This window comes from Bos taurus, chromosome X, assembly GCF_002263795.3.
Source record: "Bos taurus isolate L1 Dominette 01449 registration number 42190680 breed Hereford chromosome X, ARS-UCD2.0, whole genome shotgun sequence".
In the NCBI taxonomy this organism is placed as follows: Eukaryota; Metazoa; Chordata; class Mammalia; order Artiodactyla; family Bovidae; genus Bos; species Bos taurus.
In genome coordinates this window covers 32,151,007-32,172,199 of record NC_037357.1, presented here as the reverse complement: position 1 = coordinate 32,172,199, position 21,193 = coordinate 32,151,007, and the positions used below count along the sequence as shown (strand labels likewise).

Sequence of the window (21,193 nt, the reverse complement as noted above, 5' to 3'; positions counted from 1 at the left end):
TTTCTGGAGTCAGTAACAACCATTGGAAACCTGCACACAAGCCAGGAGAAGTCAGCCTGCAGAAGACAGTGCCCATGTCCAGTTCAGCGAAGACAGGCAGCAGCTGCCAGAGCCACTCATCCTGGAAAGAGCCATGCTGGTTATTGCCTGACTCACCTGTGTGCCCCTCTTGTCTACCTGCAGCCTGACCCTGTCTATGGGAGGCACACAAAGTTATGTCCAATCATTGACTAACCAAATGACTGAATCAATGAATTCTTCTCAGGGAGAAAAGCAATGGCTTTCCTTTTAAACTGCAAGTGAGGGCACTGATCAGCTGTACGCAGGGTATAGGGCAGATGCCTTAGAGTCGCCTCTGAGTCGGACCCAGTCTAGTATCCTAGACCCTTTCCCATGACCTTGATCCAGCTACAGAGCTGAGCTCAGTTCCCTCCATGGGTCTGATCCTTCTGGGGGCCCTTCCCCCATTTCCCATCCAAGGATACCCTCTCTCCTACAAGTCCCAGTCCAGACGGCCCTCCCAACTAAAAAGCCTTCCATGGTCTCTTGATGTGAGTCAGTATTTGGTTCCCCACTGTACACACTCCCAAACTTCTGCCTCGTTTCAGGCTCTGCACTTCACAGGTCTGCCTGGAAGATGCACTCCAGTCTCCGAACACCTCAGCCCTGAGTGATACAGGGGTGAGTGGAGACCTGATGCCCTGCACAGTGGAGAAGCCTCTTGCAGGACAGGTGTCCGTGGACTTGAATGCACTTTGCCTTGTGAGGTCTGGCACCCAGACCTGCCCTCTCCCATCAGGCTGGGCTTACACCGGGGCTAGCAGATGACCAGGTGGCCAGCACACTGGAAGCAGTTGTCCTGCCCAACCCAGCAGTTGTCTGATGCGAAAGACACCAAGAGCCCCTCCCACCAGCCTGCGTGCAGGGCATAGCGTGGAGCCACCCAGGCAAAGCACTTGGCGTCCTGTGTGTACACACGGCCACCGCTCAGGCACCAATTCCTTTCGTCAGTTCTCCTGCTCGGTCAGTAGTGATCATGAGCCTCAGGCACTGTGAGGGCCCAGGCACTAGGGCCCACTGTGGACATCTCCAGTGACTGTCTGTGCTCTGCACCTCCCGACGGGCTGGCAGGAACTGTCAGGTCAACGCTGCAGGTGAGGGGATGCCCTGCCCACCCCTTCCTTCTCCCTGTCCCCTTGGTGGTGAGTCCCCAGCCAGACGCTGGCACCAACTACCTCCCCCACCACTCATGGGAACAGCCTCACGAAGGACCCATCCCAAGAAGGCTGGCCCAGAAGTGGTCCAAGGAGAGGTGGAGAGATGGAGCCTTTGTACGGGGTTGACATCCCCTGTCCCACTGGTTATGAGGAGCCATCCTGTGCACTCAGCCCTGGGCTCAAGGCCACAGCCCAGCTGCTAGAACTTTTGCTGGTCTGGCAGGGGGAGAGGAATTTCCTGGCAGGTGAGAAGATCCAGGCATGTGGATCATGGGAGGAATAGAGGGAAGTGACTTCTTTCCTTTGCTGTCTGCTGGGGGATGATCAGCCTAGGGTGAAAAACAGTGAATACCAAGGCGGGGTTGGGCGGGATGCCAGGGTCTTCCTGGTAGCTGACAAAGCTTCAGGAAGTGGACAAACGTTGGCCCAGGATTCAACAGGAGTGGCTGAACCAAAAAGACACTGAACATTCCACCAAGGCAGGCCTGACCCACTGGTATCGGAGGTCTTCTTGGGAAAACCTGCATCCCTGACACAAGGGCCAGGGAGACCAAGAGGCAGGCCCCTGACGACCAAGATTCCCCAAAGGTCTCTGAACTTCTGAGCCTGTGGCAGCAGCCCATCCCCTGCCCCCTCACCCTATAAAGAGTTGGTGCCCCCCCACCCACAAGGGAGCACATGGGACTGGATTCGTTCATCACAGGTACCTTCCATCCCAGGAAGCAGGGGAGCTGGCCGCCCCTGATCTGCTGCACAACCCAAATCACTACCAGCATGACCCTCCAGGAACCACGGGAAGAGGTGGTCACCTACTGCCTTGCCACCAAGGAGAGCAAAGTCATTGTGTAACACAGGCCAGGCTCGCCGGGGCTGGTGATGGAGGAGACGACACTCCCCTCCCTCCGTCTCCGCTGCCCAGGGACTGCAGCAGAGCTCGTGGTGTTGCACTGAGTGGCCAGGAGCCAGGGGCCAAGACAAGGGCTGCTGCCACCCAGGAGGCTGGACCTACAGAGAAGGACAGGTGGTCAATACAACATGCCCTCCTGGGGGCTCGATGGATGGGCAACCAACCAAGGTACAGTCCAAAACAACACTGAAGCCAAGGGCAACTGCCCCAGTAAAAAGGTCAAGGTCCCTCATCCAGGTTTGGCACCAAAGCCAGTTCTAGATCTGGAACCAAGGAACGGGGATGGGCAGGTCCCCGGGGGAAGGACCACAGCAAACAGACACCAGAATGACCCAGGCCCCTCCCAAAGGGACCTTGGGCTCTGCGATGGTGAACCCACGCAGGGAGGTGGGACCACCAGAGGGATACAGGTTGCCAGACCTAGGGTCAACTTGACACCTACGTGAGAGACCCAGTTTACTCTGACTCTGTAGCCACTTCAGGAGGACCCCATGGGCTAGGGTTTCTGGGCACAGGGGGTCAAGGGGCAAGAGACATGGTGCCAGTCCCGAGGATTTGTCAGTCAGTCTTGAGCTGGGAGAGCCTAGAATGCACGAGAGTCCACTCGCTGAAGTCCTTCACCATGGGTATGGGATGGCAATGTGCACTCCAGACTGTCCTCCCTGCTCCTCAGTCTCACAAACTAAATAGCTGGACCCATTCAGTGGGCCTCAGCAGGGTGTCTGGACGCCCCCTCCAGTGGTGGGCTGCTGTGATACGCTCCAACCTGGGCCTCACCGTGCAGGCTCATTTGCTTGTCCGCGGTTCCCCTCCTGGTGGGGCCCAACCACGAGTCCATGGAGGGCAGTCCACTGACTGTGGTGGCCCCTGGATCCTTCCAGAGTGGCAGTGTGAGAGGAGGAGTCATTTTCTCTTGTTCCTTGTGGAGTCTCCTGGGCTGTAAATCTCCATCACTCCTGGGGGATGGGTTTCTATGCTTCGGGCTGAGGCATCGTGGGGTCCCTGTCCCAGCCATGTGAGGACAGGCCAGCTGCTGTGATGAGCAGAACCCACCCTGAGGGAACATGCACGTGTGTTTCTCATCAGTTGGGCCCTCCTGGGTCCCCGTGGTCTCAGGCGCCTGCCAAGGAGAAGACCATGGTGGCTTGTTGTCCAACACTGCTGTCTTGTCACAGGTGATTTTCTCCCTGTTCCTCTGGTCCTCGTGCAGGTGAAGATGCCCAGACAAGCAGGTGGAAGAGGGTTTTCTCCTCTGGCCACCAAGCAGGCACCCTCTGCTTCAGGCCGTAGGAGTGCTTGCAGCCATTTCTTGCTCAGGGATTCCACCCACAGGTGAGCTTCGGTGGTACCCAGGAGGAAGGGAGTTGGGTTGGCTGAAACACTGAGTGGTGGAAACTGGGCAAGCCTGGGATCCAGTCACATACCCCAGTAGAAGACAGCAATGGCCATGCCCCAGGGATCATCCAGGCTCTATGGTAATTAACACAGACCCAGTGAAGAGAGTGACCCTTTCTCACCCAGCAGGTGGGCAAAGGTTCAGTGGGATAATGATGTTCGGGGCAAGCCAGTGCGGAGGACATGGCACACTTGACTGTGGTTGGGGGAGTGGACGCTGGGGAGCCTTTGCAGAAGGCCATTAGCTGGCATGTGTCAGCACCTCGGGTATATGCCCTGTGCCCCGGGCCTCTTCCTCTGTGGTTCTTCAGTCAGTGAATGTGTGGTCACGTCAAGTGGTTGTATTGGCACAATGAGTTTTCCCTTCCCTTCCATCAGGAAGGAAGAGTCAGTAACTTGTGGGACCCCCGACACTGGGAGGTGAAAACAGACACATGAAGATGTGCAGACATGGAGGAGTGTGCCTGAGATGCTGGGAGTGGAGAAGTCATCCCCCAACTCCCCGTTTGCCCCTGCGGAGAGATGTACAGACAGGGCTGACCTTCTGTCTTCATTTGCCAGCAGTCATGTCAGGATTGCATTGGGTGGCTCACACTACAACTGTGTTGGTTCAGGAGGCCGGCAGCCGAGGTTGAGGTGTCGGCTGATGTTGGTGCTCATGAGGGCTGTGGAGAGAGTCTGTCCCATCTCTCCCCCATCACTTCCGGGGCATTGTTGGCTATGGTGATCGTGTCTGGGCTTGGAGATCTCGGCCTTCCTCTTCACCCCGATTCTCCTGTGTGCCTGTCTGTCTCTAAATGTGTCCTTTGTATGGGGACAGCTGTCCTGTTAGAGGAGGGTCCATCCTAATGAGCTCACTTGACCTCCATAAGCTCTGTGAAGACCTTTCCTTTGTCTGTAAGGTCACGCTGAGGTGCGATGTGACTCCTCACACCCTACAAAGGTTCTGAGGTAGGAACACACTGGAATGTTCCAAGGATGGAAGGATGGCCTTAATGGCTACGAGGGGTGAATCCAAGGGCGAGGAGAGCAGGCCTCCAGGGCAGGAGCCAGATCACCTGGGGCCTCGTGGGCCTGTGAAAACTGTGGCTCTGCTGTGTGTGGGGAAGGAAAGGCCCAGGAGGCCCTAGGATGGGTTCCTCTGGGACCTTGTCCCCATCCTCACATAGATGTGGAAACAGAGGCTCCCTTGCAGGTGCTAAGACTGTGCTGAGGTTCAGGCTTGCTGCTCTGATCTTCTGCCTTCACCCCCCCTCCAGTGAACAGGGACCCCCCTCCAGGTAAAAGGAAAGAAGTGAGAATGGAGGTGTGTGTGGTCAGCTCCTCTGCTTCATGGGTTATCTCTCTATCTCTTAGCACTTCCTCAGTTGCAGAACAGAGTGACAGTAACCTAGCAGGTTATTTGAGGTTTGAATTCTGTGATCCCTGTGTGGTGCTGTCCCAGGCCCTGGCGAGGACACAGAGAGTGCCCATCCCAGTAGTTTCTGCTCTCCTCTGTTCTTTCTCTAGCTCTGGGCAGGGGCCAGGGCATCTGCTGACAGTGGAGGCCATGGTGCACGAAGGGCTGAGAGGAAGGTGGCTCCCAAAGGCAAGGGGAAGACTCCTGGCAGGGCCATCTGAGGTCCAGGGTGGCCCCAGGGCCAAGGCCAGACAGGTTAGCATGGGTCTGCCCTCAGCAGCCCTTGACTCAGATGTGGGATCTACAGAGCATGGGCAGAGATGGGACCCAGGAGCTGAGGAGTCTTTGTCAGCCATGGCTTGGGACAGCGAGGGTCCCTGGGCTGGGAGATGGCAGCCGAGGTGCCTGACCACACTCTGGGCCTCAGTCCCGGTTATGCTCTGAGGCAAAGGTGGGTCCAGGTCTGCATGTGGCACTTGTCTGTGGATGTGTGTGTGTGTCCGTGTGTGTGTGTGTGTGTGCCCAGTAGAGACCATGAAGGCCGCACAACACCCAGCCTGGGTTGCACACCCCTGCTGCCTGCAGCCGGGCCTGAGCAAGTCCCCTGACTCCCCAGGGGTGAGGCTCCACAGCAGCACATCTCTGCTGGTGAGTCACTTGGGGACCTGATGCCCACAGGCTCCCCACTGGGGCCCTCCTACTCTGTCCCTGCAGCCTGCAGTGGGCAGCCTGAGAGCTGCCCGTGGCCTGGTGGGTTCGTGGAGCACCAGGCCTCTCCCTTTCATTTCGCTCCCTCCCTCGATTGGCCTCGTCCCAAATTCCCTTTGCTGAGGTGAGCCCATCTGAAAGGCTCAGACAGAGGACCCAGTTCGCCTCGGGTCCCCTCTGTGATACGGTCTTAGTCTCTAGCAGGAATGACTTTGAATCACCTTGCTCTCCTTCTGTGTCCTGTCTTTGCACATAGGTATTGTTGACGTTGGAGACACTTTGCTGTGCCCATAAAACCTAGGACCCATTGAGGTGGAGGAGCTGGAGAATCAAGCCCTGCTACCCAACCTGCAACAGAAGTACCTGACTGTGCTCGCCGACCCCCGCTGGCTGCTGCAGCCTGTCCCGGGGAGGGCCGGGAAAGACATCTTCCAGGTAGATACCCTCAAGCACCTGATCCCCTTTGGGCCGGAGGCCTGCCAGACTGAGCACTCCAGAGTAAGGTGACGGAGAGATCAGCTCATGGTGACACCGCCCAGTCACCGCCACGCCCTAGGCATGTCCATCTGGTTGGGTCTGAATCGGTCCTGCCCTGGGGTGGGCTGGCCACTTGGTGCGAGGCCAGGGGCGGGGACTCCCCTCATGCAGTGCTGCTCTGGACTCAGCGAGAGTCTCTAGGACTTTGACCTTTATGAAAACATGGCATCGCCACTCGTTTTGGCCCTGCTGGGTCTGGGTGCTTGAGAGAAATGTGTTGTTAGGAAACCGGTTAGTGTTTTTCCCTCTGTGCTCTGGTCCAAACTCCCTGTTTTGGAACAGTGTCCAGAGGGTGATGGGGGAGCCCGGGGGCTGGGCTGAGCATCGGCAGGCAGAGAGGCCCGCAGGCCCAGAAACAGGCAGCAGTCTGTCCTTGCAGGCGACCCTTGTCCTGCTGTAAAGTGTCCCTTGGCTCACAAAGCATGTGTGTTGGACATGGTGCCTGGTGGCCGCACGTCCAAAGACAGGCTCCTAAATACAGTTGTGAGGGCAGAGCGACAAGGGCTGGTGTTCACCTTGTGGAAACTTTGTACTTGTCTTTGGGTTTGGGATCACGTGTTTTCAAGGCCTTTGGCAGTGGCGTGACTGTGTTTTCCGGTGAACCTCTTGGGGAGGCCCCTGGATCAGGAGCTGGAGACACTCAGCTGCTGATCAGAAATTTGTGCCATCATTTGGGGACCCATAAGGAGCCCTTTTTGCTTTAGGGTGAATGACTCATGGGAGGTGACACCCTCAAGATCAGGAGCCCAGCTGAGCTGTCTGTTGAGTGGCAGGCAAGGCCCAGGGACCAGCCCATCCTGGGCTCGCCTTAATGCTTGGCTTATGAACCAGATCCTTGGCCGGGCGTGTGAAATGCTGCTTCAGGTGAAAAAGGACCACAGGGACCAGACCGAAGCCTGCCTGGGCTGTGGGCTTCCAGCTTCATCTGGCTCACCCAGTGCCGTGTGTGAATAGCATGGACAGATAGAAAGAACAGACTTGCAGTTCTTGTTCAATGCTTTATTTAGTCCGGTGGAGTTTTGCTTTACTTTATTAGAGCCAGAAATCAATTTTTGATTACAAGATAGTGCTCTTGAGTCTCCCTAGGAATCTGGGGGCTCAGGGATTGGGCTTGTCCTTGACCTGCTCACAGAGGACACACATAATCTGAGGACTCTCTCTGCTCCTCCTCCACCTCAGGGGCCTTGTTTGGGGCCATGACGGAAAGGGCTGCTGTCAGGATGGAGTAACAGGTGTTGTACAAAGCCATCACTGATTCATAACCTGGGTACTCTGGGGGGCTCTCAGGCAGTTCCCCTGGGCTGTCCCTTCCAGCTGTAGCTGGGTGTACAGACATGGCATTGCTGGATGTACCCTCTCCACTGGGGCCGCCCTGTTCACTGGGGAGATGGTTTCCCCCGGCCCACCGGGCTACGCTGCCGGTAGACCAAAGGTGAGAGAGCACAAATGAGCGCCGGCTGGGGTTCTGTGAGCAGCTGGGCTTCTCTTCTGGACTTTCTTGCCCGCCTCTTGGGCGCACTGGTTGTGGTGGAGTTGAGGAGAGTGTCTGGTTGCCACCGCTCGCTTCTTTCTCTTTGGGGTCACTATTGAACCAGTGGTGGGCTGAGCAGTTGTTCTGGAGTCATCTTTCCTCTGGATGTTCTGCAGGAGGACAGGCTTGTCTCTCTGAAAATTGGAGTGCGATAGATCTGAAAGGAAATGAATCATTTTCGCCATGGTGGGGGAGAGGAGCCCTTCCTCCCCACTCTCCTCCCCACCACTGTCCTGGCCTTGCCTAAGTATAGAGATAAGGTCTCTTCATTCCTGGCATGTTATGAGGCCCTAGCATGTAGCTCCTCACTTGAGGTGTTACTGGACCTCCATGACATTAAGTGGCCCCTGAAGGTCCTGTCTAAGGGGGTTCATGGAACACGACAGGCCCTGCTTTCTCCTCTTTCATTAGCCACCCTCTCACAAGAAAAATGTTCTCCTGGAAAATGAAACCCATCCAGCACTTGGCTTGCCTAGCCTAATCTCCCTGGAATGGCTTTCTACGTTACCATCATCCTCTTCTTCCCTGCAGAGCAACCCGGAGGGCAGATTTTACTGAACCCATAGAGGTTCAGTTCATGGGTGAAACTCTTCACACTGTTTGTCTCGAAGATTCTGTCTGTGCCTCTGTGCTGGAGGACCTCCATCTGGAAGAGATCTGCCTTGATGACCACCATGTCTCCCTCGTTGTTCCAGTGCACAGAGGTGAAGGCCGCATCCTCCATGATCCTCTAGAGCTTCCTGGGAAAGCCCTAGGACAGCGTTGTTCTCTTCCTCATTGGCCATTTCTGGGTTCTGGCCCTGTGGGGGCAGATTGTCATGGAGGCCTGGATCGGGGCTCTCGGGTTGGTCACCCTGCTTCTCCAGAGCCTCCTTTGAATCCACGTTTGGATCTGGGGAGGAATCAGAGGGATCCCCTGCTGCAGGCTCCTCATCAGTTGATGGGGCCAGCAGGGCTGCACGTGCCTCATGGGAACTCTCACTAACCATGGAGCCAGTCTAGCTCAGGAGCATTCTCCACCCAAGCAGTGAATGCTCAGGGCAGAAGGGCCTCAGACCACGGTCGGGGTGCCCCATAAATAATCTCTGGAGATTCTAGAATCTGTGTCTTGGGCCAGGCAGCCAATTAAGTGGTCAGCTCCCTTAATTGTTTCATGATGTCACAGAGGTGATGTGGAGAGGCAGCCCTGGCCCAGTGTGGGGGAGTGGGGGATGGGGACAGAGATGTGATCCCCAGCTTGTCTCTTGTCTGAAAGTACAGAAAAGTATATTTCAGGTTGCCTGCAAAGGCTCCCATCTGTGGCCAGGCCCCTTGTTTCAGGGAGCCAGGCCCTGGATGGGTTGACAAACGTGCCCCTGGCTCCACTCCCTCCCTACCAGTGGGCAGGCTTCTGCTGAAGGGCCAGATCCTGGCGAGTCCTGGCTTGGCTACCACGGAGAGAGACCCCAGGGGTCCGATGGGCCCCTGGCAAGTGCCCCTCCCAGAAAATGGGGTCTGTAACGGGCTGTTTTGGCCTAGCCTGAGTTGGTGGTCCCACGTCTCCACCCTCGGCCCCAGCCTTGCCCCTCTTCTGGCTTGGTCTCTTCTGGCTGGTGCTGCCGGTTGCTAGGTCCCTCTGAGATGGCCCAAAAGTCAGAGTCCTGTTGTCCTGCTCCGCTGCCCCCCAGGTTGAGCTCTCCCCAGAGTATGGCTGTGCTCGAGCACAGTGGGAGCAACCTTACATTCCACTTGACTGTTCCCCAAACACCTGAGACACAGACTACTCATGACACAGTATGGGAGGGCGCAGCCAGGTGCTCTGCTGAGCTTGCAGCCTCACCGAGCTCTGCCCACACCATACGTCATCCTGCTGCAGATCACAGGCTGCTGTCTTCAGTTTCCATTTCTTCCCATAAAGACCACTCTCGTGGCCCTAGAGTGCTCACTTGGGAACACCTGTGTGTGTGTGCTTTTCTCGTCCCCCTCCCAGAGCCTTGGATTCAGCCTCCCTGAGGCTACCTCAAAATTCCTGTTTCCTTTTGTCAATGGGTTGGATGGGCTTCTGCTACCCCTGTTCCTGGCCTGCCATGTCCAACTTGGGTCTCCGTGGGTACCTGCCCTTTGAAGGACTTGATTGGGGGCTCAAGGTACAGGTTGTTCTGTTGAAAACAAGCATTTCACTGGTCTTCTGTGAGGCCAGCTCTGGTCTTCTTTGCCCCTGCCCCTGTCCCCACCACCACTGTGGACCAGTTCTCCCTTACTCAGATGGCAGGTACATAGAATGATTTAGTTGGCTCACAGGTTACGTGCTTTTCAGGGGGCCTCCTTTACACACACTCACTCCCAGGGACATGTCTAACTTGTTGAGCTAGATGTGACCAAAGGAAGTCCCCATTTCCCTGTATTTGAAAATGGATGAGAGTTGGGGTGTGGGACTGGACGAAGCCCCAGTGAAAGTCACCTGTCTTCACCACACATGGGCAATAGGGCAGAGGGTTTGGAGATGCATGTTCTCTGACCTTGGGGGCCACTGTTCTTCAACATCACCATATAGGGGACAGACTGGCACCTTGGAAAGGCCCATGTGTGAGGACCCTAGAACACTGTACCCCTAGGGAGAGTATCCCCCTAATTTTGCCACTCAGCAGGGTCTTTGCCCTGTGTGAGGGCCACAGCCTGGTGTCTGAAAGGGGAGAGCTAAGAGGGTATGGAAGAGGCTCTCCCAGGGCATTTCGGCCTGAGGACTGGTGGCCAGAATGGAGCTCGCAGGCCTTGACCTGTGCTTGCTCCCTTGCCTTTGTGCTCCTAAACAGGTTGACAAGGCATTCCTTCAGGTCAGTTCATCTGACTGGGACATGACCCTGGAGGCTATGATCGTTGGTGGGGGTCCCTGGTGGCTCCTCCAAAGGGGACCAAAGACTGTGGTACCTGTGGTAGCCTGGCTAGGTGGCCTTTCCTGCTCCCATCCTCTCCCCATTCGGGGTCCCTCCTTGCCCCCTGGGTCCTGAGGGAGCTGCCTTTTCTGGCCCCCCTCCTCCAGGCACCACCTGGGCCCTGGCACTGGGTTTGCGTGGCACCAAGGAGTCTTTGTCAGCTCTGGCTCAGGACACTTGCACTGTGCACACACAAGCTCTCATGATGTTCAATACCTGCCTTTCTCAACCTCGCTCTCCTGCCCCTGCTCTTGGCGTCCCCGCCCCAGTGTTCCCAGCCCAGAGGCCCTCCAGCTGCCCCCTACACTCAATGCAGCTGGGGAGACCTGGAGCCTCGGGGTTCTGCCCGTGTTACCTTCCCTCCCATATTGAAGGAGGCTCCTGTAGGGGCCTTATCCCAGTGGGCACTGGGACCATACAGTCAGGCCCTCCTCCCTCCCGCTCAGTGAGGAGCTGGTCAGCCTGGCAGGTTCAGTTGGGCAGGAGGCCCCATAGCAGCAGCAGGGACAGGGCACCACCCTCACGTGGGAGGCGCTGGGACTGGACAGAGACACAGGCCCCCAGCAGAGCCAGTTCTCAGCAAAACACAGAGCAGCCCCACAGTGCTTCTGATTCTCCTTGTCCACTTCCTTCCCTGGGCCAGCTTTTGTCACCTCAGAGGCACCGTATAGCACTGAGAAGAGGAAGGCAGGAGAAGTCAGAAGGTCGGGCCGTAAACTGGAGTGGGTGGGAAGGGCGGGGGCTCCAGAGGAATTGAGACCAGGGCTCAGAGCCCACCCCAGCCCTCACTAGCATGTGGTTCTGCAAAGATGCCCAAGGCCCATGGCCTCAGTTCTTCATCTGGGAGGCAAGTGAGTGTGAAGAGCCCCGTGTGTTGGGCTGCATGATGGGACAGAGCTCGCAGGGCCTGGCAGCTATTTGCACTGTGACGGCAGGGCAGGAATCTCTCACATTGTTGCCCCCAGACACTATTCCACTCTCCACTGAGGGATGGGGTTGGCTGCTTTGTGATCCAGACATGTCAGAGAATACAACCCTCAATAGGATGTGGAAAAGCTAATCAACCAAACAGGATATTTCATAAATAAAACTAAGAAACTTTTTTCCTTAGACCATGGTGGACCATAGTGTTTGTTGCTCAGTTGTGTCCAACTCTTTGCAACTCCATGGACTGTGGCCTGCCAGTCTCCTCTGTCCTTGGAATTTTCCAGGCAGGAATACTGGAGTGGGTTGCCATGCCCTTCTCCAGGTGAACTTCCTGACCCAGGAATCGAACCCAGGACTCCCACAATGTAAGCAGAGTCTTCATTATTTGAGCTACCCAATAAGCCCCATTTCCAGTTAGAGGGCCTGTTAAATTTGGGAGTGGAGGACTGTTCCAGCAGGACCCAAGCTGCTGTAGGAAATAGAATTAAGAACCACTCTTTGCCTCTGCCTCAGCTGGTCTTCCATCCAAACCATTATTTTCCTTCATGGCAACCCCAGCGAAGGTCGAGTCCTTGATTATGATGGCCAGTTACAATCAAGATAATTTAAAGCTAATTAACACCTTGGGTTCCAGATCCCATGGACCAGGAAAAAGAGGGTACTTCCATGGATTTCTTGGGCACCACTTCAAGGGAGTGCGAAGGAATTCTGCAGGATTCCTAGCAGATATGGGGTATGAAAACACCTCCTTTGCCCCTGTGATCAACAGCAATGCAACAAGAGCCAGGACTCCTTCTTTCCTGTCCAAGAAAGAGATCTCTCTGGGCTTTGCTGCTGCTGCTGCTAAGTCACTTCAGTCGTGTCCGACTCTGTGCGACCCCATAGACGGCAGCCTGGTTGGATACCTCACAGCAATGATCCATTTCAGAATTTCCCATCACCCCCCAGACACACTGTCTGCAAGTCTGAGGGCTGCCACCACCCAGCCTCATCACAATCACCTCCCACAGAAGGAACCCAGCTTCTCAAAGCCCCAAACTGCCCTGGCTCAGGCACTGGCACTCCAGTGCTCCTCCTGAAGCCCCACCACCCTGCCCTGTGTTGCCTTGTTCAGTGTGACTAGGGGACATGTCTCTCCACTTTCCTTGTGTGACTGTGGCTCCTAGACCATCGCTCAAGGTGTGGGGTGTCCTGCTTCTCCTAGTGTCCCCACTGCTAACACAGGGTCTTCCACAGAGCAGAGGCTCCGTGAAGGTCTTCAGAATACATGAGCCAGTGAGCAGGGGGCTTAATTAATTATCTGCTACTTCCTTAAATAACCCAAGCAAACCCAAAAAAACAGAGACAATTTAGTTTTTGAAAATGACTCACAAGAAGGACAGAAGCACGGATTCACTATGATTACTTTTATCATCTAATTCTTACCCATCAATATTACTGCTAAGTAAGCTCATGTTTCCAAAACAGTTCTAATTCCAATTCCATTGCATCCTGTTCAGGACCACAAAACACAATGGAAGAGTTTCCAATCCCTTTTACAAAACAGCAAAACTCTTGTTCTTGAACTGGGTAAGTACAAGCACACTGTGATCAACATCACTCACAAAGCTAAGACACTGAAGTTTATTTAGCCTTCTGTGACAACAATGAAAGCTTTAAAATTTTCTAAGGAAAACAGAGATGAATCTCCATGTCATCATAGAGAAGAGGAACCCAAAATTGCTATACACTGGTTTCCCCAATTGGCCTGGGTCCTCACTTCTGAGAAGGCTGACTGCTCCCTCTTCAATCACAGAGGAAAAGATCAGACTAGCTCCTGCTCTGGTTCAGGCTGCCAAGTCCTCCTCCCTCACAGCCTCTACAGACAATGGTGGGAAGGCCCTCAAAACCCTTTGTTTGACTCTGAGCAGAAATGCCACTTGCTGGTCTCTGCATAGTCCTGGGGACCCCACAGGAACTTGTAGTGGGCAGGGTGGCTGTCAGGCACCTTCCGGTACTCCAGGTACCCCTCCTGCACCCACACTTGGGTCAGCAGCTCCCTGGGCTCCCCAAAGACGCAGTGCTCACGCCCAACACACAGCCCTATCTTGCTGAGTGCTCCCCAGAACACTTCCTCAGGGGCCCAGTCTCCATTCCACATGATCAGGATGAGGAGGCCAGCCTTAGGCAGGCCCTGCCCACCGCTCTGCATTGCATCGCAGGTGAGGCCCAGGGTGGGGACCATGATGTAGATGTGCTCCCTAGGGTCTACCTCCCTCACCTCCACACCACAGACCAGCTGCAGGCTCTCGGAGGCTTGGCTGAAGACCTCCAAGAAGTGCTCCTGGTTACCCCTGAGGACCTTCTTCAGCATTTCCACCTGGGAGGTCAGCTCCTTGGCTTGATACTTGAGGAACAGGAACTTCACCAGTTTCCTGCCACCATCTCATTAAGAGCTTCCTGGGGCAAGGCTTCCACAAGGGCAGAGGAGACTGAGGGGACAAGGCTGAGGGGGATGCAGCCTCTCCTGCCTCAGCCCCCAAAAGCTGCACCCCTACTGGGCCCTGGGCCTCACCTGGGTCCTGAAGGTCTTCCTCGGGCTTGCTCATCTCACTCATCTCGACCATGAGCACGATGCCTGGGATCAAACCACAGAAGTGAGGCAGGGGAACAGATGGGGACAACTGGCCTGGCTGAGGGAGAGAGGGACTGTGAATGGCCTTGACTGAGAACTGCACCCTGTGTGGTCTGACACAGGCCCCTTACAGGTCTCCTCTTGAGGGGTGCTCTCATACCTTATAGGAGTGTGCCTACAGGGCAGTCAGTCCCCTGGCTACCTGAAGGAGGGAGTGAGGTGGCTCTCCAGGGTGCAGTAAGCACAGCCTGAGATTTCCGGGGCTGACTTAATTGGGGGGATTAGGTCCTCGTGGGGTCCCCTCTGTTCTGGGATGGGAAGTCCCTGGTGCACACTTAGGGCGCACTCCTCACCTTGACTCCTGGTACTGCCTGGACCTCCTCTGCTCTCTGACCTTAGGCCATGGACCTCAGACCTCTGCTTTCGCCTCCTGGTTCCTGGAGCTCCTGTGAGAGAAATGGAGGGGGTACCTTGGGGGTATCTCATGCATTTCTCAGCCAAGGCTGCTCACACCCCCTCTCACCCTGAGGTGGGTGGTCTCCATCTGTACCCCTGCCTCACTTCTGTGTCTTGTTCAACCCCAGGAATCATGCTCGTGGTCAAGATGAGTGAGCTGAGCAAGCCCAAGAAAGACCTTCAGGACCCAGGCAAGGCTCAGGGCTGGGTGGAGGCATAGCTCTTGGGGGCTGAGCGGGGGGAGGCCCCATCTGACTTGGCCTCCTACACCCCAGCATCCTCCTCCTCCCCTGGGGAGGCCTTGCCCCAGGAAGCTCTGAATGAGATGATGGCTAATCTGATGAAGTTCCTGCTCCTCAAGTATTGAGCCAAGAAGCTGACCTCCCAGGCAGAAATGTTAAATAGAGTCATCAGGGATAACCAGGAGCACTTCCCAGTGGTCTTCAGCCAAGTCTCAGAGTGCCTGCAGCTGGTCTTTGGTATGGAGGTGAGAGAAGTAGACGCCAGGGAGTACATCTACTTCATGGTCTCCACCCTGGGCCTCACCTGTGATGAGATGCTGAGCAGTGGGCAGGGCCTGCCCAAGGCCAGCCTCCTGGTGCTGGTCCTCAGCCTGAATGTGCGGAATGGAGACTGGGCCCCTGAGGAAGCATTCTGGGGAGCACTCAGCAGGATAGGGCTGTGTGTTGGGAGTGAGCACTGCATCTTTGGGGAGTCCAGGGAGCTGCTGACCCAAGTGTGGGTGCAGGAGGGGATCCTGGAGTACCGGAAGGTGCCTGACAGCCACTCTGCCCACAATGAGTTCCTATGGGGTTCCCGGGCCTATGTGGAGACCAGCAAGTGGCAAGTCATGGTGTTTCTTCTCAGGGTCAACCAAAGGGCTTTTAGGTCCTTCCCACTCCCTTCTGCAGAGGCTGCGAGGGAGGAGGACTCGGCAGCCTGAGCCAGAGCAGCAGCCAGTCTGATCCTTCTCTCTGTTATTGAAGAGGGATCAGTCAGCTTCTCAGAAATGAGGACCTGGGCCAGTTGGGGGAACTGGTGTGTAGCAATTTTGGGTTCCTGTTGTCTACAGTGACATGGAGATTCATCTCTGTTTTCTTTAGAAATTTTTCAGACTTTGATTTCATAGAAGGGTAAATACAGTTCAGTGTCTTAGCTTTGTGAATGATGTTGATCCCAGTGTGTTTATGGTTACCCAGTTCACGAACAAGAGTTTTGCTGTTTTTTAAAATTGGGATTTAAGATTGGGAACACTTTCATTGTGTTTTGCAGTCCTGAACAATGGAATAGGAATTAGAATTGTTTTGAAAATGCGAACTTATTTAGAAATAATATTGAATGGAGAATTATATAATAAAAGTAATAGTAGTGAATTCATGCTTCTGTCCTTCTTGTCTGTCATTCACAGTAACTAAATTATCTCTGTTTATTGAATTTTACTGGGCTATTAAAGAAAGTATCAGACAATCTGAGTCCCCTGCTCACTAGCTCATTTATTCCGAAGACCTTTATGGAGCCTCTGCTCCATGAAAGGCTGTGTTAGCAGTGGGGACACGAGGAGAAACAGGACACCCCCACACTTAGAGCGATGATCTAGAAGCCACAGTCACATGAGGTTTGTGTTGGGGGTGAGGGGAATCTCTGAAATGGATCATTGTTGTGAGGTGTCCTTTTGCTTCTTGGATAAACCCCAGGGAGATCTCTTTCTAGGGCAGGAAGTAAGGGGTCCTGGCTATTGTTGCATAGCTATTGACCACAGGGATGAAATAGGTGTTTTCTACCCACCATCTGCTAGGTTTCCTAGAGAAATATAAATCTTGCTCTTTTATGTATGGCCCAGTATTCCCTGTGCTGGCCCTCCTCTCTCTGCCCTGGGAAGCTGATTACCAAGTACATTGAAATGACAGTTTATTTGGGCATCTGGACTTTATTATTTTCACTTGTGAGCATGGTCTAGATTTCATTTGGATGAAATGAGTGAAGAGAAGCTGCAAAAGTGGACAGGACCTGCTGCGTGACTAGAATCCTGGGATCTTTGAGTGAGCTGTGCCCAGCTGGGAAAGATACTGCTCCCCATCCTCAAACCCTCACAAACACCCAAATTGAATAATATATCCCCGGGGAGGAAAACACACAGAACAGCAATTTTGAGTGGTTTTCTATTCCATTTCCTATTGAGCTGCCACTTCTCTGAGGTGTCTTAAAAAGAAAACAATTTTCAGAGGAGAGAGGGACAGAGTCTGAGATCCAAATAACACTAGAAATAAGTAGTAGCCAGGAAAGATGCAACATCCGCCAGTGTTCCCAGGTTCAGGCAGGTTCAGAAATGTGGAGGCAGCAGAGACACAGGTTAAGGCTGTGCCTGGCATCAAAAGGCAGGAGCGACTTCCGGGCCTAAGGAGGTGGTAAGGTCACTGCAGTGGGGGGTGCGAATGGGTGCAGGGGGCTGAGGGGCAGCTCTCCGTGCTGAGTGCCAGAGAACAACAGGCACAGGAGATGTGATTCTGGCCACGTATATGGCAGCTGCCAGATAGTCAGTGGACACTTGGAAAAGGTGGAGAATTTCAAGACCCATGTGACCTGCTCAGACGCTCCTCCCCAAAACAAAGGAGATTTTTAACTGCTGCTCTTTGTTAAGCATCTGCTAGGCAGTGTGCAATTGGAGAGATGTCAGGTGCTCGGCCACCTCTTGTCTTCCTCTCTCCCTGCACACATGGGGACACGACCCTGCCAGGCCTCTTCACTTAGGAAGGGTCATGTGATGACCTGTGACCAGTGAATTTTGAGCAGAAGCAATTTTGTCACGACCATTTGTTTTTAAGGGACACAGGCGCCTGGGGTTGATCCTCAAGTCAGGACAACACACAGACACAGACCGCTCCGAGTGTGGTTCCTCTCCCAGAGACTAAAGTCCTGCACCTCTGACCCTTGACAGAGGCTGCCCCACAGGGAGCTGGCTTCAGGAATTCCTCTCACCCCTCACACAGACACACACCCCTGCTGCCCACCCTGAACCACGCTGTCAGCCCCCTCGGGGCTGTGCTCAGTCTCCATCAGGAGGACAGCAGCTAGCTCCCAAAGTTCCCTTTTGGGGTTGGGGGCATCCTCCTTGTGGGGCCCAGCCCCGAGGCCATCCACCCCTGCTGCCCATAGCACCCCCTCTCCCCTGGAACCTGGGCTTGGGATTTGTCCTGCCTGCCCCCCTGAGAGCAGCTTAGGCCCTGGTCCTGATGACCTCATGTGTGTATCTTTATCTGGAAGTCCCAGGGCGGCATCCCCTTCCACAGTGCTTCAGGTGGAGCCGTCAGGACTTGATGCAGCCTGTGGGTGAGTGTCCTGGTGGTGGGTCAGTAGTATTCATTGCCATGGAAGTGTGGGGCACATCTCTAAGATCCTGAGGTATATCAGACCATTCCCTGTGGAATCCCACGTGTTGGAGTAAACTCAGGGTCTTGTGAATGTGACTTTGAGGTCCTGGCTTTTGAGCCTGAGTGTAAGATGCAGAGGGGTGCCTGGTCAGCCACCTGTGCAGCCAGCTAGGACTTTGGTGTCCCCATTCCGGCTGTTTGAGCAGAGGATAGGCTCTAGCAGTTGGCAGGGTTGGTCCCCAGGACACTCTCCCAGGCACCAGAGGCCCAGACTCCAATGAGGATTCAGAAAGGAGCCAGGCAGGAGACTGTGGGGTCCCGGGGGTACAGACTACAAAGAGGGTTGGCCGCCCCAGAGAGGTGGAAGCAGTAAGCCCCTGTAGATCCCATCAGACCCGCCCGGGGCTGGCCGGGAGATGGAGAGGGGCACAGATGCCGCTGCAGGTGAGCTGCCGCCCCGACCTCCATGAGGACATCTGTGCTCTGGGGCCAAGGCCGGGACCACAGCTCCAGGGGGCAGTCCAGGATGGATACATGACAGCTCTCAAAGCATGTACTTGTCATGCCCCTCACTGGATATGACTGCTAGGTGTGGTTGGGTTCTTGCTCTGGGTACATAAGAACCTCAGGCCTTTGGCTGCTAGGAGGTGCAAACTGCCCCCTGTCCCCACTGACTTATCTGGGGGTCATTTCCAGGATCCAGCATCTTCTGCAGCAGCCTCTGTGTGGACACAGACCACCCTGTTCCCAAGCTGATCTTGCCCAGGGCACCACAGATTGGGCAGGTGCTATCCCTGGGTTAAGGATTCTCAGTGAAAGTTTTACTCCTCTGAGAAGTCCCTGTGTTTCCTCATGGCTTCCCCGGAGGCTCAGTGTTAAATAATCTGCCTGCAATGTGGGAGATGCAAGTTCTATCCCTGAGTGGGGAGATACCCTGGAGGAAGAAATGGCAGCTCACTCCAGTATTCTTGCCTGGGAATTCCCATGGACAGAGGAGCCCCAGGGGGTTACATTCCTGGGGTCGAAAAGAGTTGGACATGACTGAGCGACTGAACACTCACACGTATGCACACCTAAAGTTTTGCTCTGGACCCTTGATATCCTTTCCAACAATTTGAATCCTGCCTGGATCTTGACAGACTTCTGTGGCAAATAACACTGGCAGATGTCTTAAAGTGGTTTTTGAGCAAATACAGGGTTCCAGGTCTATACCTGGCCTCAGTTGTGGGCTCTTGCTGTAGATCACAGCCCTAGGGGGCTCTCCCAGAAAAAAAACAGGTATTCTTTGTGTCTATTCATGAAATGAACTGACTGATGGGTGACAGTACTAGCCCAGGGGAAGTCCAGCAAGCATGACAATAGTAGCCACGACATATCAAGAGCAACCCAGGGCATTCCGGGGGAGGGGCATTTCCCGGGGGCACCATCCTCTCCAGTAGACACTGCATAAGCACAAACCACCCAGGCACCCAGGTTATTCTCACCAAGGTGGGGCCAAGCACAAGGAGCTCCCTGCCCATCAGAGAGAAGCTCTCGCATTCTCTAAGTGCCCTGAGCCTGCCCCTTTAGGTGCTGGTGGGAGTTGTCTCAGCCACCGTTCTTCTCCGGAGAAGCCCCCATTCCCCACCCACAGTTGATGTCTGCTCTGACCTCTAGCCTCCTTGGCAAAGGACTGACCTCCTGTCTGGCTCTCACCTACCCTCCTCTGTGGCAAATATCACTGGCTACTGCTTTAGGGACCTTTGTGAGCAAGGAAGGAATCCCAGGCCTTTGCTTGTCCTGGTTCCCTGAGCTAGGCCTGGGTACAGGGATAGGGCTGGGATGGTGGTGGGATGCAGGATGTGAAGCCAAGGGATACTCACAGGATTACATCTGGGTGGAAAGCCACATGTGCTCAAGCATCCAGAAGGAGGGGCATCCCAAAGACCCACAGTCTCAAGGGCTCACCCTGCCCTGCAATCACTGTCCTTTAAAGGACAGGCTTCCCCTTGCCTGACAATCAGTCTGCCCGGAGCAGTGAGCCTGCAGGAGAACATGGAACTCTGCAGCAGCTGGGAGAGAAGTGAGGAGAGTGGGCATGGAATGAGAGAGCAGGACTGTAGCCTGAACATAAGAGCAGCCTTCAGTGGGCTGTGCCTCCAACCCTCCATGTCCAGGAGCCTTCTCCATCCTCACACTCTCTATGCTAGATCTCACCCCTCATCCAGGATCTCATATTCATTCCAGGGGAGATGGTGTCTTGAGGGGTTTAGGAGAGTTGCTGTGGGCAGTGTCCAATGTCAGGCTCTCTGTAGAATGGAGACTGTAACAGTACAACTTCTGAGCCTTGATATGAGATTATATTATTATATTAGGTTCCTAGAGCTGCCCAACAAAGTACCACAAATTGGCGGGCGGGGGCGGGGGGTGGGGCGAGTTGTGACTTCTCTCTCTTTCCTCAAGGCTCAAGTGATTTTCTGAAAGTCACAGTGGTGGTAGGGCCATGCTCCCTCTGATGGCTCTGGAGGAGGATTTTTCTTGTTTCTTCCATCTTGTGATGTCTCCAAGTGTTTCCTGGTTTTTGGCTGATTATTCCAGGCTCTACTTTCATGCTCTCGTGGCTGTCTCCCCTCTGGACATGCCTATGTTCAATTTGCCCTCTTCCTATACAGATAACAATCCTATGGGATAGAGTTCAGTTCAGTTGCTCAGTCATGTCCGACTCTGTGACCCCATGGATTGTAGCATGCCAGGCCTCCCTGTCCATCACCAACTTCCAGAGTTTACTCAAACTCATGTCCATTGAGTTGGTGATGGTATCAAGCCATCTCATCCTCTGTCGTCTCCTTCTCCTCCCGCCTTCAATCTTTCCCAGCATCAGGGTCTTTTTAAATGAGTCAGTTCTTTGCATCAGGTAGCCAAATTATTGGAGTTTCAGCTTCAACATCAGTCCTTCCAATAAATATTCAGAACTGACTTCCTTTAGGATTGACTGGTTGGATCTCCTTGCAGTCCAAGTCTTCTCCAACACCACAGTTCAAAAGCATCCATTCTTTGGCGCTCAGCTTTCTTTATAGTCCAACTCTCACATCCGTACATGACCACTAGAAAAACCATAGCCTTGACTAGATGGACCTTTGTTGGCAAAGTAATGTCTGTGCTTTTTAATATGCTGTCTAGGTTGCTCATAACTTTTCTTCCAAGGAGTAAGCGTCTTTTAATTTCATGGCTGCAGTCACCATC

The 21,193-nt window shown here is 54.4% G+C and overlaps 2 protein-coding genes and 2 pseudogenes across 2 annotated transcripts in view; 2 read left to right on the top strand and 2 right to left on the bottom strand.

The window, feature by feature from the left end:
• LOC100848185 (protein EOLA1) overlaps window positions 1–6,134 on the top strand; it is a 43,334-nt gene extending 37,200 nt beyond the window's left edge. The window contains 1 exon segment of the mRNA XM_015461468.3: window positions 5,883–6,134. Within this exon segment, the coding sequence (XP_015316954.3) occupies window positions 5,883–6,133 (251 nt within the window). The 3' untranslated portion in view covers window position 6,134.
• A 1,155-nt stretch (window positions 6,135–7,289) lies between these two features.
• LOC789581 (heat shock transcription factor, X-linked member 3) lies at window positions 7,290–9,048 on the bottom strand. The gene is given in 4 exon segments (XM_059883822.1): window positions 7,290–7,578; window positions 7,748–7,851; window positions 8,203–8,443; window positions 8,445–9,048. Coding segments are annotated over 4 exon segments (873 nt in total). The 5' UTR covers window positions 8,684–9,048.
• Window positions 9,049–13,283: 4,235 nt separating this feature from the next.
• LOC107132007 (melanoma-associated antigen 8-like) lies at window positions 13,284–14,860 on the bottom strand (annotated as a pseudogene).
• Window positions 14,752–15,565, top strand: LOC112445028 (melanoma-associated antigen 10-like; annotated as a pseudogene).
• The last annotated feature ends 5,628 nt before the right edge of the window (window positions 15,566–21,193 follow it).